The sequence below is a fragment of the Passer domesticus genome, chromosome 3 (genome assembly GCF_036417665.1).
Source record: "Passer domesticus isolate bPasDom1 chromosome 3, bPasDom1.hap1, whole genome shotgun sequence".
Taxonomy (NCBI): domain Eukaryota; kingdom Metazoa; phylum Chordata; class Aves; order Passeriformes; family Passeridae; genus Passer; species Passer domesticus.
Window position 1 is genome coordinate 114,783,809 of NC_087476.1, and position 16,865 is coordinate 114,800,673.

At 49.7% G+C, this 16,865-nt stretch overlaps 1 protein-coding gene across 2 annotated transcripts in view; it reads right to left on the reverse strand.

The window, feature by feature from the left end:
• GALNT14 (polypeptide N-acetylgalactosaminyltransferase 14) overlaps nucleotides 1–16,865 on the reverse strand; it is a 94,560-nt gene that overhangs the window by 44,425 nt on the left and 33,270 nt on the right. For both annotated transcript variants that reach the window (XM_064415323.1, XM_064415322.1), the window contains one exon: nucleotides 14,816–14,985. In XM_064415323.1, coding sequence (XP_064271393.1) covers nucleotides 14,816–14,985 — 170 coding nt within the window. The remainder of the gene's footprint in view (nucleotides 1–14,815; nucleotides 14,986–16,865) is intronic.

Here is a 16,865-nt window from a genome sequence, read left to right on the forward strand (position 1 = left end):
TTAGGCATCAGACCCTGTTCCACAGCCTCTTCTGCTGCCCCCAGGCTCATCCAACATCATATGTTCACAGCGCTGTGCTGTCTCTCAAAACCCACCTCTTACATTTACCCTCTCCTGTGCCTCATTAAATTCCCTCAACAAATGATCATCCTCATCCCACTCCCCTAGATTCCCCCTGACAGGTTTCTGCTCATTCCTCTGCTCTGCCTCAACAGCCATCACTTGCCAACAGCTCTGCTCTGCATTTTTAACCTTTTCCATGAAGTCCAAACTCTCCCTCAGCACACTCACCACTTCCAAAGCACTCTCTGCATATTTATTTCAAACAGCAGCTGCATCAGGCAGAGCTACACCATCTTTCACCTCCCTGCTGGCTCCTCTCTTCTCCTTGGAAACACATGGGAGAACACAGTCTCGTCACCACGCATCCAAAATAAGGGTGTTTGGGTTTGTCTGCACTCTGCAGCCACAGGGCTCTCACACCAGCCCAGAGGACAGGGACCTGCCATCACCAACAGGATGGGTTCACACCAGCCCTGATGGACAAACCATGCTGATTTCAGATGACAATCCCCAAGGTGTGAAAAATTACTCCCATGGAGGAAAATTTAAATTATGGCCCTAGGGAGAAAGGAAGGCACTACCCACCACAGGCACAGAAAGAGCTGTCAGTGGAAAGGAGAAGATTAGAACCCCAGCTGTCCTGGCCAACAGCAAACATTGCTAAACAGGCTCTGCACACCTGTAGGGATGGATGGCAGGACATGCAGGCACCTGGGTCATACCTCTCAGGACAACCTCTCAGGGTGGCATACACAACAGTGGAAAACTATTGTGCCTAAGCCCTGTCTTTGAGCTGAAACAAAATTCATAAATCATAAAAACATAGAATATTTTTATGATGGGTTGGAAGGGACCTTAGAGATCATATAGTTCCAACTCCCTGCCTTGGGAAGGGACACCTTGCACTAGAACACATTCCTCTAAATCCCATGCAATACTTGAACACCTCCAGAGATGTGACATTCCACAGCTTCTCTTGGCAACCTATTCCAGTGCCTCATCGCCTTCACAGTAATGAATTTCTTCCCAATAACTAACCTAGGAGACTTCCATGAAAATACTCTAAAAACTGGAACCCTGGATATGGTTTGATATAGAGCTATAAAACAATGTATCTGCCAACTCATATGGAATCTAGGAAGTTCATAGAGCTTACTGCTGGACAGGACTGTGCACCACCTCCCCTGACCTCTGGGCAACACAGCCTCTGGCATTTCTCCCAGTTATTTCTGCATTTTGCAGTTATCCATGCATTAAGTCCAGTGACTTGTGCCTAACTGCAGAGTACCTTTCAAAAAATTATTACTTGATGACCTCCAGAGATGGAAAATCCAAGAAATGCTGCTCACACCACTGTCAACGCATCAGTCTCATACAAGAGTATAAAGGGGACACAACAATCCAAAATTTGCTTGACCAGAGCACATAGAGGGGTCAAGTAATCTTCACGGCATTCTCCTCCCATCAATACCCTTGCTTCTTGGCTCTCCCCAAGCCACCCCTCCTGCATGCTGCCTCAAAGTATTTTTTCATTCATGCTTCTTTGCATTCCCAAGTTATGCCAGCATCTCCTGCTCCTTCTCTGGGTATGCTTTGCCCCTCCTCAGTCAGGAAGAAGCTGCCAAACAGAGGGCTGGCTGTGGTCTTTGGATCTCCAGCACCATCATGGCACCCAGGGCCTCTCCAGGGCACAACTGTGAGCAGTGGGACAACTGCTGGCACATCCTGAACGTGGGGTTGACTTTGGCACAAAGACCTACTGAGAAAAACTCTGAGATTCCCTCTGGTGTTGCCTCTAAGCTCCACCAGGCCACAGCACAATCTGAGTGTGGACGTGGTGGCCCAGGGCACCGTGTGACTTTCACTTCACAACAGGAAAAGCAGTGGTGGCAGGAATTACCACCAGCTCCAGACCCTCTTGTGCCCAGGTTGGTGCAACTGAAACACCAGAGCAAAGGGAGGCTGAAAACACAGCTGGAAGGCTCAGCAGCCCGGAGAGCAGCCGTGCCAGAAGGAAAGAAGAAAGGACGCGGAGTCAGATGTCAGCTGGCAGTGCCACAGGATTGCAGGGAATGCCAGCTCAAGTTTGGCTCGCCAAAGTGAAAAAATACCCTTGAGAAAGGTCAGTAGGGTTTCTCTGTGTTGGACTGGCATGTGCTTCAGGTTTGCATTCCCAAAAAGGGGCTGAAAAATCCCATGCAACAGACACTGTGGGGCTGGGAGAAACAGTGGTGATCCAAAGAGAGGAATCCCCTGGTTGAGCAGGTGACTTCAGGGTGTACAAGGGCTTCAGCAAGGGTAAAAAGTCACATCTGCAGCAAATACTCACTGGTGGTTAGCACCAGAGCTAACAAAGAATTATTCAGCAGGCTTGAACTAGATGAAATTTGATAAAATTGTAAAGAAGGCCCTCAGGAAAAATCTGCTGGGGCTGTGAATCAGCTCTGTCTGTAGATTAGACGTCCAAAGGAACCTGTTCAAGTCTGCACCTTCCCCACAAAATATTAGAAAATACACAAAAGAGTAGAGTCCTGCAAATTGGTGCAACTTAACCACTGGCTGACCTGAGATCAGTCTCCTTGGGTTGACCAAGAAGGACATTTTTCTACACAACTTCTGGAACCTGAAGCACTGCTGGATGTGGCTAGCATGCAATTAATATTTCCTCTAACTCACTGCCTCTTTCAGTCTCTTTCTTTCTTCTCCCTGCAAGATAGATATCTAAAAAATTAATCAAACGACTAAATTTGAAGAAAAGGGGAAATGCAAGAAGGCAAAAATAACCTTCTGTGCACATGACGTGCTGCTGCCTGTGAACCTCAAAACTGATGAGAAGATGCATTTATAATTCATTAAAAATTTGCTGGATTTTTGTCTTCAGAAAAGGAGAGGGGGGGAAAAAAAAGAGAATTTACTAAGAAGGAAGGAAAGAATAGCATGGCTGCCTTTAAAAACAAGTTAAACCAGATTGTGTGTCTTGATTTTCAAGGCAGGTCATGAATAATTCAGACTTCTAGGGCCCTCCACACAGACTCAGGGTCTGTCTTGCTTCTTGACTCCCTCCAGCCTTCCTTCCTCAGAACTGAGGCATAAAGAAAAATGGAGCCAACAAAAGTGAAAAGAAGAAAGCAAAACCAGTACAATTCAGTAGCATTTTAAACTGATGCCAGTTTCACTGGAATACCAGAGCTGACGGCAAAGCTTTCCACTTGGTGGAAGTAAAAGCAAAATCTGGTACCTTGCACCTTCATGGAAAACCACCAATCCATTATTAAAGATCTTTAGAAGCCAGGAAAACCTGAAATTACATTTCAGACAGATAGAACCCTGGATGTAAAGATTCCTTAGGGAGGATGCCTTCTGACCAGAGAGCTTCCTGGCATCACGTGGCAAATCAAAGCAGAGAAAGTCCCCATCCTCACAACACCTCCGTAGTCACAGCTGGGGAAGCACAAACCCAGCTCCACGCTGTGACAGCTCAAAAACACTTCCAACATGTAGGGATCTGCAGTGCTCACTGCAGAAATCCACCCAAATGGCCCCGAAACAAAATGCCCTTTTGCTGCAGCTGATGGAGTAGGAATTTAAGGTGCTGGCTAGAAGAAAAAAAACAAACAAGAGCTTGATGGAAGAAACTGTCTCATGGCCTTAATTATCAACAGGAGCGAGTCTCGGAGAATTAGTTCCATTATTTACTAATACCTGACTTTGATTTCAGCCTACATAAACATATTAGGTCAATAGAAATAGCAAGACAAGCATGAAGCATGAGAGTTAAACAAACAACTTCATTCTGTCAGAATTACTTGGAGCAAGTTATCAAAGTAATCGATGGCACGTAATAACTATAAGACAAGTGGTCAATATGTTACAGCAGTCAAAGCAGAGGATGGCTCTAGCAGAGGGTGATCAATGGCACCCTGGGAATGCTGAAGCACTTGGTGATGAAGGAATGGCCACCACGAAATCATCTCGGGGCCCTGGTGTGGTTCAGGTAGGTGTACCCTCTGAAGGCCACTGAGACAGGCAAGGATTTCTCTTCCCCATAAAAACCCCAGGATCCTTTCAGGCCGTCGCAGGGAAGGAGGCAGGAAGGACTGACTGATGTTGGCACAGCCACCCCGAGGGCCACGGCTGGGTCTGCAGTCAGTCCTGGTCTGTCAGAGACCCCCACCCCTCCCTGCAGGGGAAGAAGCCTCTCCTGGTGCAGCGATTGCCTCCCACCAGTGGTTCCTGCACCCGCCAACGCACGCTGCAGCATCACTTCCACTCCAGCACATCGTTTGTTCCTCAGGAGCCCCATGTGTACTTTTCATCTGATACTCAAAATCACTTGCTTTTAAATACAGCTTGTCATTTTTAGATGACTAAAGTGTCAAAAACATTTGAGATCTAAATGAAATTTTTCCCTTTTCAGGATGAGAAAAACAGATCTCTTTGGCTTTAAGTTTTCCTGCCTTTTTACTTTTAGATTCACCAACAGCTTTGCTTTTGGTTTATCCTGAAATTGCCATCTCCTGGCTTTTCTTTCTCTTAAATAACCAAAGAACTGAAACACTGTTATTCACTCAGCTCTACTGAGCCCTACCTACCCACATAGCTCCCAAATTCAAGCTCCAGAGATGTGGCACTGACAACACAGACACAGCCCAGGTGTAGGCAGCGAGGTGGATCCCACCACCCACTCTGTCTCTGTTTCCAGCTCCAGGCTCTTGAACAAAAGCAGCAGTGCCTGTACCCAGGCATTGCTCACCTTGAAATGGAGCAGTTTGTCCTCAGGGTGCAGTGACTGGCAGGTCAGTGTCTTTTATTAAATTCCCAGCTCTCACTCCTCCACTCCTCTGTGTCCCCCATCGTGACAGGGACACGCAGAAAGATCATTGCTCCACAGACAGATATCTGGGGAACAGGCTTTTATCTCTGGGTGAATGTGTCACAAAAGTGGAGCTAATTAACTGGGGCTCTCTTTTTGAGAAAGGTTAATATTTTATCAAATGTCTTCTGTCTTGAGGAATAATTAGCCCTGGCAGTAGTAGCTCTGCCATTTCCCAAGGGACTGAGCAAGAGACTGGAGAGACACACGTGGTATTGATGGATAGAGAGCTGCTCAACTCTGGGCTAACAGTGCATCTCACCAGCAGCTACTCCTCAACACAAACCAACCTGCCACAGGATATTAACAGAGGCAAACCCCTCTCTTCAAAGGCTGTACACATTCTTCTGGTCCATTCCATGCCCTCTGGTGCAAGGATGCTTTAAAAAAACCAAGTCACTGTGACCCAGCCAAGAGCACTGACACTGGAGCACCAGCCCCAATCCCTTCTCCCCAGGCACTCTCTTCCCTTAGTGCTCCAGCATCTCAGTCTGCACAACAAAAGGGAAATCCCATGGGCTCTCCTAATTCTTCCATCCCAAAACCAAACCTGTTCTCAAGGGGGAACCAACTTCTGAAGCAAATTCCCACAGGGACTGCACAGAAGGAGGTTCCCCCAGTGCCTGCACAGAAGTCCTCAGAACAGTGCACAACATCTCTCCACAGGGCTGGGATGCAAGCAGGGAAGATGGAGGGACTGAAAAAGGATGAGGGAAGGGTCATTTCAAATCGACCCAGAACTGTTTTGTGCATGCATTTTTCTTGGCAAAATGCAGTGGACGAGTGAGTGGGGAATTTCCAAAACGAAATCAAAACTGCCTCATAAGGAAGCAAAGCCAAAATGAATTAGGGGAAAGAAATACATCACTTTGTGGGGGGGAGGGAGGGGAGAGGGAAGCTCTCAGTTTTTTTCCCTCTCTGAAACTGCAATTTTGGGCAAGGAACACAAAACAAAGGCATTCTTCAGGGAAGGAACAGCTGAGATGGAAGCTGCGCATGCTCCCCTGTGAGCCCCTCAGATTCTCTTTGGGAGGATGCCTGTCCTGTGCAGATGCTCTTCCCACCCAGCAAGGCACTGAGGGGCTGGGAGGAAGGACAACTTGGATAAACAAAACTCAGCAGTAAGAAATTTAGTATTATACCAGGACATTTGCTGGAACAGTCCAGTCATGCCCACTGCCTGCAGCCAGGCTCCAAGACACTGAGTCCCTGCAGACTCCCCCAGCACCCACCCTGCCAATCCCCTTTGGCCTGCAGACATCTTTTAGCCAAGAATACAGCTCAGGAATAGCTTCTGCTCACTGTGCAGACAAGTGCCATAACTCACACTCCTTGCACAGCCCATTCAGATGGAAGTAGCTCTGCCCTCCAGAAAAAAAATGAGTAACACAACCACTTAACTGGCACATGCTCCTGCATCCCAAACACCCACCTATACATTTCCATCTTCTCCTCAGAGAGCCCAGCTCACTCCTCAGCTGCTTCTCAAGTTACCCTCATCCTTCTCATGCACAAAAAAGAACAGGGGACGAATAGCACTGGAAATCCACCACTGCAGAGTAAGCACTGTCACATCTGCCACCTCCCTACAGCAGACACAACCAAACCACAATCAACCCTGCTCCTGGAGAAACACCAGCCTCCCCCAGCCCCAGCATTCCTTCCTGGAACCATTTTTAATGAAAGCTCCTCAGCCTGCCTTTTCTCTAGGCAGTTCCTCAAGATACAGAACTGCAGCATCTCACTCCACCTCAGCTCCTGCCCCTTGCTGACAGCCAACATCCAGAGCCCAACACCCAGGGTATGATTCACAACCTGGGATCAGCTGAGCTGTGCTCCAAAAGCCTGAGGGGAACCACCATACTGCCAGGGTGAGGAAGACACAGCACCTCTGAAACCAAGAGGGTGGCAGGAGCTCGTTTTCCTGGGATGCAGTTAGATTGGTGGTGACAATGACCCTGTGCCCTGCCAAGGAGGCAATGCTGAGTGACCCAGCCCACATCTCCAGCTCCAGGGAGTGATTAGGCTTGGAGGGCACAGAGCAGAGCCACAGGCTGCCTCAGGCATCTGGGTTTGGATTGGGATCTCAGTGCCTGAAAGTCTCTCTCCTTTCCACAGAAGTTTGTGCAGGTCACACAGGGTGGTTGGGGTGTGCAGGTCACACAGGGTGGTTTGGGTGTCCAGGGTGCTCAGGAAGCACATCAACTCCCTGGAAAGGCACGGGAAGATCCAACACGGGCAATGGCAGAAGCCCTGTCACATCTGAGGGAAAAACAGACTCACTTCAGGACAAGTGAATGTTGGGATGATGGTCTAGCCAGGAGCACTGGCCAAGGAGAGATCCCAGCTCAGACATGGACAACCATCCCCAGGGAATGCAACTTCTCTCAGTACCCAAACCCATAATAATCCCACTTCATGCAGACCCTTCTCATCTACTCTTTCTTCCCCTACCACATTCAAAAAACCCCCAAACCCAGAAGGCTTCAAAAGAGGACAGTATGTAGAAAGATATTTGAAAGAAGATCACTGCATTAATCTATTTTTGTCCCCAGAAGCCTCAGAACCCATCAGGTCAGCTGAGCCCCCCACCTCCACCAGAAAAAACCTGGGGCACCAAATGTCACAGACACTGGGGTGGCCACAGGTACTCCCAGTATGGGGACCTGGACACTCCCCAGCTATTTCCCAGGATTATGTGTGTCCTGCTCAGTTTGCAGTTGGTGAGTCCCCAAGGTGCAACCATCAGAAAGAGGCATCTCAATGCAGGTATTCCAACACCTGTACCAGACACCAACTCCAGCAGAATCAGGAAAAAACGAAATACTGGATTTCTGCAGTTCTAAAATGGTCCAGTGAATATTTTTTTCCACTTGCAAGCAACATAATGGAGGGGAGACTCCATGGGATTTTTGTCTTTGACCAAGTTTTCTCAAGCCTATCTCAACCCCACTGTTGGCAAAGCCTTGCAATGTTAAGCCAGAGAAGATACACAAGTGTGGTAGCTAAGTGAATCACCCAAAAGTGATGAACACCAAAAGAAGAGATGACAGCACCTCAGGCAACTCCAAAGCTGTTTCACAAGCACAGGCAGCTGGGGGGAAAAAACTACAAATTCCATGTGCTGCAACCAGGGTTTTTAAATTACATCAGCTTTTACAAAATGCTGGGGCAAGCCTGAGGGGCAGGAGCCCATCCCTCAGTGGGCTCATTGCTTCCTGCACTGAGACAAACCTGGGCTGATTACAGAGCTGACCCACCTTGGAGAAGGAGGCTGGATCAGAGACCTCCTGCGGTCTCTTCCAGCCCAAATTATTCTATGATTTTATGAAGTGCCAGTTTCTGATTAATAGCTGTCTTGCTTTCCTTGCTTAGCTGCCAAGAATTGCCAATCTCAATACTCCTTGTTCTCTGTGCTACCTGAAAACAACCTCTCTGTGTTTTGATCACACAATGGTTCCTCAAACCCCCTTGCAAGTCCAAATTCACCCAGAAGACCAAGTGCAAATGCCACTATGCGAGGTGAGCCCTCCACATAAGCATGAAAGTTTCAAATTTAGGCCACAAAAGCCATCTGATCAAGGGCAGAACCAAGACCGTGACCAATGCAGGCAATTCTAGTTTATCCCAAAGGGAAAAGCCAGCCCCTACTCTACTTAAAGGATTGTTCTCATATATTCATCCTGAGAGATCTCAGCCTAGGGAGATTATGGAAAAACACAGTGCTGAGAGCTAACCTCTTGGGGTCTGGTGTCCAAGGAAAAAAAGCAATCATGCTGTTTCCTAATGGAAATACTTTTGTGTAAAATGTTTTCTACCACTGATTTGTGTACCTGCTCACCTGCAGGGTTGTGCTCTGCTCTTGCTGTCACTACAAATAAGGGGACCAAGACCAAAGGCAGGGGTATCCCAGATATTCTCTTACCCAGCTGTTTCAGCCCCAAAATGCTTTGCAGGCAAAAGATCTGGACAGCCCTCACACATACAGGATTTTGCTGAAATGTGACAAATCGTATTTTGCAATGAAGTGACAAATATCCTGGCTCTGCCCAGAAAACAGAGTAACAGCTGGAATAATACATCAAGCAACAGAAAAAATCCTCAGGACATTGCTGACAGCCATGAAACAGCTAATAATGAGCCCCAAAGGCAAGAAAAAAACCTGTACCCTCTCACACCCAGCCACCCCAAGCTCACACAAGGTGCTGCCACCCCTCTCCCCTCAGAGCATCCTGCACTGCTCATGGGGGTACAGGACAGAGCAAAGCCAGCAGCACAGACACCTGGGCACACGAGGACACCTCCTCCAGCTTCCACCACTGCCAGGGATGTGGCAGCACGTGAGCACTCCCCCTCCCCACCCTCCTCACCTGGCTCCCTCCTTCACCCAGCCTCATGGGCAGGGTCCATCCATCTGCATGCACTCAAGGCTCCTCTGCTCAGACCTGCCCCCAGCAGCACCAGGCTCAGAGAGACCACAAGCACCCCTGCCCACACCACCTCTTGCCCTGGTCCACCACCCAGCACACCCCGAGGCAGCAACTCATGAGACACTGCTTGAATAAGCACATTTTAAAAATAATAATCCCTCGGGACTTAGCCTGCATTACACAGGAAAGTGGATTAGCCCAGCTACAGTCCAGAGGCCAAAGTAAGAATTGTATGGAGTCAGCAAAGTGAAAGATAACAGGGGAGCTCAAAAATCTATAGGTTTGGTTTTGCTCTCAACTGTGCAAGGTCCATCTAGGTCCCTACAAACCCTCCCTCAAATTCAAAGTGGGTTTGGTCACTTGCTAGGGACATACCTGCTTCTGCAGGTCTAATGTTCAGGTACCACTGAGGACAGCTCCACTCTGTCCTGCCTGGGCTTTTCCACACATGTTGGTCTCCAGACATTAAGTTCCTCCTTTGGGGACTCTCAAGAAACCAGACAAGAAAGGTAAGATGCCTAAATTCCTATGCGGGGCAAAAAACACATTTCTGGCTGCTGAGACCCAGTGTTTACCTCAAGAACAGCCTCAAAGTGGTTTTGTTCTGGTGGGAAAGGAAGTTGGAAGAAGACAAGGCCATGTAAGAAGTCCAGGGGCATCTGAACATGCCAAACCAAAGGCAATGATGCCAGCTTTTCCCCCCTTCAACTCCTCATTCCCAAGAAAAGATCACCATATTCTCAGTGCTTGCCACTCCTGGGTAGCAATCATCAACTCACCCAAAAACAGAGCCACTCCAAAGCCTGCACGTGCCACAGCTGCCTTCTTGTCATCTGCACAGGGATGCCAACATGTGTTCCCACATGTGCCAGCCATGTTCAAGAGGGACACAGGCAAGGGCAGAGAGCCATGCTCAGCCCCAGGTGTCCATGTACAGCAGAGGTGACCCTCAGGACCACCTGTTCTTCCAGTCATCCCCAAACTCAGCACAGCCAGGTATTTTTGCCTACCCCAACCACAGTGCTCCACTGCAATGGGAAATGTGCAAGCTCTGCACTCTGGGGATGCAAGCTGAAATTAACGGGTCAAAACAGCACTGCAGCATGTGATGCTTCTGCTTGAGGGCTGAAATCCTGGCATTTCTGGACCTTGAGAACACAAAACAGCAACTCTCTGCTTAGGGAAACCTCACAGGCACCACCTGCATCTTCCCATCCCTCCAAAACCAGACCATATGAGCAGAGCAACCAGTTCTAAGCAGCCTTCCTACCCAGAGGACACTCTCCAGCTAGCTTAGCCCAGGGATTTAAGAGAAGAAACCTGGAGGAAATCTTAAAAGTGTGCGCTATTGTTCTCAAAGAGAACAGGACTATAACACCGTAACAGCAGAGCTTTTCTAGGGGGCACAAGTTGGCAGGACCTGGCTTCTGGGCTGCCAGGATGCTCTCAGCTTCAGCAGACAATGCAACACCTGATCTTCATGCCTGCAGCATCCCTGCCAGCCTCGTGTTTCAATCACAATTTGATCTTAGCAGCTGCTTTCTCTATCTCAGACACACACATACGCAAACACACCCCTAAGCAGCTGTAAAATTAAACTTCAGTTGGGTAGGTAGGGCCTCTTGTAAACACTTGAGACTCAGGGAAGGAGGGAATTTCAAAAATGCAGTCTTATATTAGAATTTGAGAGGGCTCCATCCTTGGCCTTCCTGCTTTATCAGCTCTTGAGACAGCACTACTAAACATGTACCAGCACTGCTGAAGTGAGAAGCAAAACAAATAGAGGAAAACAGACACTGGGAGATGCCTGAAGCCGGCTGACGTGATTTGCAATAGCTGGAGAAGTCTGCTGGAGGCTCTCACCTCTCCTCCAGCCTCTCCTCTCCTTATCCTGGATTTCCCCTCTCTGCTTTGCCACCCCCAGCCAGCACAAACCCCCGCTCCGGCCGGTGCCGGGTCCCAGCCGAGCCTGGCAGCCACAACAGCATCTGTGCATCCATCAAACCCAGCGGAGCGCCGGCAGGCGGAGGTCAGCCCAAGCAGCATATGGAGCACTGGCGTGGTGAACACCAGCCTCCCCAGGAGCTGTCTGCCGCAGATGGAAAAAGCCCAGGAGCCATCACGACAAAAATCTTCTGGCTGGGGGCGACACGTCCTCGCTGTCGGCTTTCCGAGCCGCTGAGCAATACTGGAGAGCTCAGCTCCTCTCCCCCCGCCCCGCGCTCGCACTGACTCATTCGCTGCCGCTTCGGTCCCGCCGTTTGCCGGTGGGAGTTGTAGGAGGTGGGATGTGGGGATGAGGTAATTCCGAGTGCATGTGGCTACCATGGTGGAGGGAGACTAGCCACCCACTCCGGAGGCATGAGCTGGCTTGCACAGTCTGGTTGTACCACCAAGCTCCAGGTCCGGTCTGCTGATGCAATCGCAGGGGTGTTTTAACTTTGACTTTTGGGGAAGATGGGATGCAGCACCACGGGACCCTCCGAGGTCTTCTCCCTGGAGAAAGGCAGCCCTTTATGTGGTCCAAGGGCTTAGTCAACGTGCAGCCAGGAAGGGAGTCAATGGCAGCAAAACACAAGAAGGTCACCAGGAGCAACTCTCTGGCTGTGAGGTCTCGCAGGCCAAGTGACACAAAGTAGTCCACAGAAAGCATGACAACTCCCTGGCTGAAATCACCCACAAACCAAGCTGAAGTTCATAGCCCTGCACTAGCCAGAGGCAGACAAAGAGAGCCACCACAGCTTTTCCTGCTCTGATTTCTTGGAACACTACAATTCCTCTCCATCTGAAACTATTCCACTAGCTGCAATTTAAAAACAAAATCAATCCAGCAAACATTGCTAAGCAACTGGCTGTCAGTGCCACATCCCATCCCATTGAAAGTATTTGCCCTCTCCATGACCTCCTGGCAAGGAGCTTGCTGCTCAGCCCTTGCCAGATTTTGTATATTAAGCTATCACTGGCAAGTCCAGATGCTTGGCTGGATTAGCAGAGAAAGCACCAGGACACTTTCTGCAACCATCCTAATGAAAAACACCCCACAGAGAAATTGTAAGGAGAAGCATTCCCACATCCCAGTCCCTAGGATTAGGATCCAATGTGTGGCTCTCTGGACCTTGCCATGGTCTGAAGGTCCATCTCAGTGCTGCCACACGTCATGCAGAGCCATGAAGAATGGAGAGCCAACACACTGGAAACCTTGTCACAAAGCAGAGCACAGCATCTCACTGAGAGGCTGAAGGAGAAGTTGCTTATGAATGGCAACAAGCTGAAATGATGGATGAGACCCTCTCCAAAGCTTCCTAAATCCTCACACAAGCTGGGCAGGAGCCTCTTGGCACAGTGGCACACCTTAGTGTGGGGTCCTGAATTGCCCCAAAGTCAGCTGGAGTAGAATTGAGGCCTGACTCTCTGGGTTACTCTGAGCAGCTTAATCCAAGTTTTCCATTGAGACAAAGCTTCTAAACACAGCTTCCAGTAGGACATGCAGCAGGAGCCCTTTCTCCCACAACAACCTGGTCCACACAGCCCTGCTCTCCCCTTCACAGAAGGGCATCTAGTCAACCCCATGGTGGATTACCTTTTTATGTTCTTGCACAGTCACCAGCAAATTCTCCCTGCTTTGAGGGCAGGCCATGCTTATCCATGCTTTCCCACACATTTCTGCTGCACAGTTCAAGACCAGCTTCCAGGCTGCATGGCAGGGCCTGAGCATCACCTGCAGCAGCTCCCAGGACACCTGTGCTGTAAGTAAGGATCATTTTTCCAGAGAGGGCTCAGCTCTGCACTTTCCTCTCTCCCTCAACCACCAATCCTAGATCCTTCTCCCTCCTCCATCCTCTCCATCAGTGCCTGCCTCCCCCAGATCTGCCAGCAGCTCCATTTCCTCTGTGGCTACTCTAATGCTTGGCTAATGGTGCATCATCCTCAGCATTCCTCAGGCATATTCAATAAATCAGAATCCAATTACCGGGTTAAGGAAATTGGAAACAAATTAAATTAGCCCCAGCCCCTCCCACGTGCTGTGCCCTCTCTTCCTCCTTAATGAGAACTTTTCTTTCACAGGAGCACTCAGTGCCACATCTGCCCGCCCAGGAACAAGGTGGCTGCCACGGCACAGTGAGGGTAGGCAAGGGGCAAGCGAGCCAATCTTCCCTTTTAATAGGGCAGATGGTTAATATCCCTGGCATTAATTCTCTCCAGGAATAGCACACTCGCTCTCTGCTCAGCTATAACAGGCGTCCGTCAGGGCTGACAGCTCCTCTCCGGAGAAAGGAGCATCTGGTCCTCACAACAAAAAGAAGCTAAATAAATAAATAAGCACATGGCTTGCTACAGGGCTGGGGAACTGGTGCTGTTTCAGCATTTCAGCCTAAGTGCTGCATTTGAACTGGAACAGGGGAAGTTCAGAGTTGGCTCAGGTGCCAGAGTGGAGTCACTCGGATCTGGGAGCAAGGTGCAGCACGGGCAGCAGGGTGCTATGGCTGGCTCCAGCACAGATCTCCCACCAGAGCAGGACTTCCCCTAAAGGGCTCCCAGGACAAGGCAGTAGAGACAGCTGCTGCCAGCAAGCTGGGAGATAATGCCAGGCACAGCTCCATGGAAAGAGCTTGCACTGGCTGTGGACTGGTGGCTGACAGCAGAAGCCAGGCACATGCTGTGTCCTCAGGTGACAAGGAGGAAAACTGCATTGAGGGGACCTTGGGAGCCTTTCCTTCACCACCGGGACATCCTCGCATCACCCCATCCAGCAAACTAACAACTAACCCCACTAACCTTCCCCAGTGAGTTTGGAAAGACAACCAGAGGGAGACTACAGCTGAGAGGTCAGCAAGCAAGGGTGCAGTAAAACTCCCACCCCACCCTTCTCACACTGACAGGGGAGTGCAGCTCCATCTAAAAGGCAACTGTTGCTGCAATCCCCTCCGCCTTTCCCAAGAGCTCCTTTGGACACCAAAGCATATTTCTGACCTCAGTGGTGCTGAAGCAGCTAGTAACCCAACAAGTTCTTACCCTTCTCTCCTCCTCCCTCAGCAATTACCCCTTATTTCCCAGTCTTCTCTCTGCAGAGAAATTTCAATGCTCAACAGTTATTTTATCCCCCTTGCATCACCTCACTGCATCTGCAGAGCTAGAGTTCCCAGCATCTGTAAAGGCTTTGCCCATCAGTGAGACTTGCTCTTGCAAACCCATTACTTTTCTGAAGGGAAAATAAAGGCCTTTCTTTTCTTCCCCTATGGTCCTGGAATAATGTATATAATTTCAATTAACAGGTTTAAGACTGCCAAGAAATCAAGCAAAGGGGCAAGACTCAATCCCAGAAATACAACCCAGGCAGACCCAATCCCAAGAGCACCCAGAAACCACAGCCCTGAAGGGGAACGGGACAACGCCCCCATGCCATGAAGTTTGGTGAGGAAGACCGGGAGGAGCCGGGGGGAGGCAGAACCTGTGATGGCGGGTGTCGCGGACAGCGCGGTCACTGGGGATCCTCTCGCTCTCCCGCTGGTTAAAGGCATGCAGCCGGTACGGGTCCTCGCCGCCCTTCCACCTCCGGGCACTCAGGTACCTCCGCTCTTCAAACTGATCCCAAAGGTCGTCCCAGTCCGCGTCCGATTCCTGCGCGCACAAAGTCAGCCCCGTTAGAGACAGGAGAGAGCGGAGCGCGCCTGACCCCGCTGCACAGCTCCTCCCAAGCCCCGCCGGAGCTCCGCAAGCCCTGCGGCTCTGCAAGAGCAGCTAACGAGGAGTCCCATGGGGTCTTCAGGGGTTATTTTTCGTCCTTACATCCTAAAACTGTATGTCAAAGAGAGCTTGCATTTAAATTTGAATTTAAATTACTCATTTGAACCCAAATTCAGGTCTCTGGTGGGTGCCCCTCTCAAGCAGCACAAACGTTTTGTAAGGGTTTTAATTTATCTCCAGGCAAAAACCAAAGGTATTTTACATCACACGACCCATGGCCCCCATAACCTTTCAGGTAGGAAAGGAGTAATCCCACATTTCCACAGCCACATACTAGCCGCAGCTCCAGCAACAGGACCCTGGAAGAAGGGGGCAATCATGCTCCCAGCCCAATTCCAGTCCATCTTTGCCACCACATGTGGACTTTAGCCCTACGGCAGGGAGAAGAGCAAGGAAGCACATGCCTGTGTGGTCCCCCCCACTCCAGAAGATGGAAAAGCTGCATTTCAGGGCTACCCAGCAGCTTCAACAAACTTGGGGGGTTTAAACCTTTCTTGGTGGCTCGGTGCTGGCAGGGTTGAAGCAGCCCTGAGCAGCAGAAGCTGTCGGGGGTTTAAGCATCCTTTGGCAGTGTCTGAGGCAGCCAGCACAAAACAGCGCCGATAAGATCTCATCGCTACAGCAGCACAACCTCTTTGATCTCAGCCTACCTGTAACACTGAGAGATGCAAACATTTACACACATCTCAGCCCTAAAGAAAATTGTGATCTTATCCAATAATTGATCTTTTCTTCTGCTTTTCTTTTTTCCCCCCCTCCTCAGTTCACACCATCTCAAAGCCGATTTTGCCTGCTAATAGCGCAAAATGAAGCTTTTGAAAAGGGCGATTTTTATCCCATAATTGATTTTACTCGCATCTGGCAGTGCATTTTTTGTAGTCGCAGGAAGGGGAGGAGGGAGCACTGGCTCCTGCAAGTGAACCACCACAGGAGCAAGCCAGGCACCTCCAGCCACAGGATACCCCACATCGCCCTGGGTTATGGCAACATGAGCACTCCCAAAGAGCCAAGAAATTCCAGGGATGCAAGGGCTTCCAGATCCAGGGTTGTATTCATGCTCCCCTGCTGTGACCCCATGGCCTTCTGAGGACCTCCTCCAGCACCTACCCCGATGTGAGAAGATCAGAAGAAACCCCTGAGTCACCAGCCGTACTGACAGGAAGTTATTCAGGACTGGAATAAAGTTATTCAAGGCTGGGAGAAAGTTATGAAACCAGTAAGGTCCCTGCAGGAGTTTTACGAGGAGGACGCACATAACAGCCGCGGACTTTCGGGAGGGCCGACGTGCACAGGGTGATAAATGCTGTTTATGTTGGGTTTTTTTCTCAGGCATCTTGCAAAACATGATTTAGCACGGCAGTAAAAGATCAGGGAAAAGTGAGGCGATTGCATCGCGGAGCCAGCGACAGCCTGATGTTTATAAAATTTCACGATGACCCCAGGAGGCCTGGCGCGGCTGAAACAGCCACCGGAGCTGCAGTCCCTAAATTTTAATGCTGTGAAGAAAAAATAAAAGTTGGTTTTATCAAACTTAATAAGAGACATGGCTTTCGAAAGCGGCCACACAGCACTTAAGGCTGCAAGGTGTGTGTGTGTGTGTGTTGTTTTGGTTTTTGTGATGTCAGTTACACCCAATACCTTGGATCAGCTAGAAGGGTGGAAGAATCTGATGGCTCAGGTGGGAGGGCTGGTGGATTTCCTCAAGAAAACTGGAGCTTCTGCACAGCAATGCTTTGGCCAGGCAACAGAAGCAG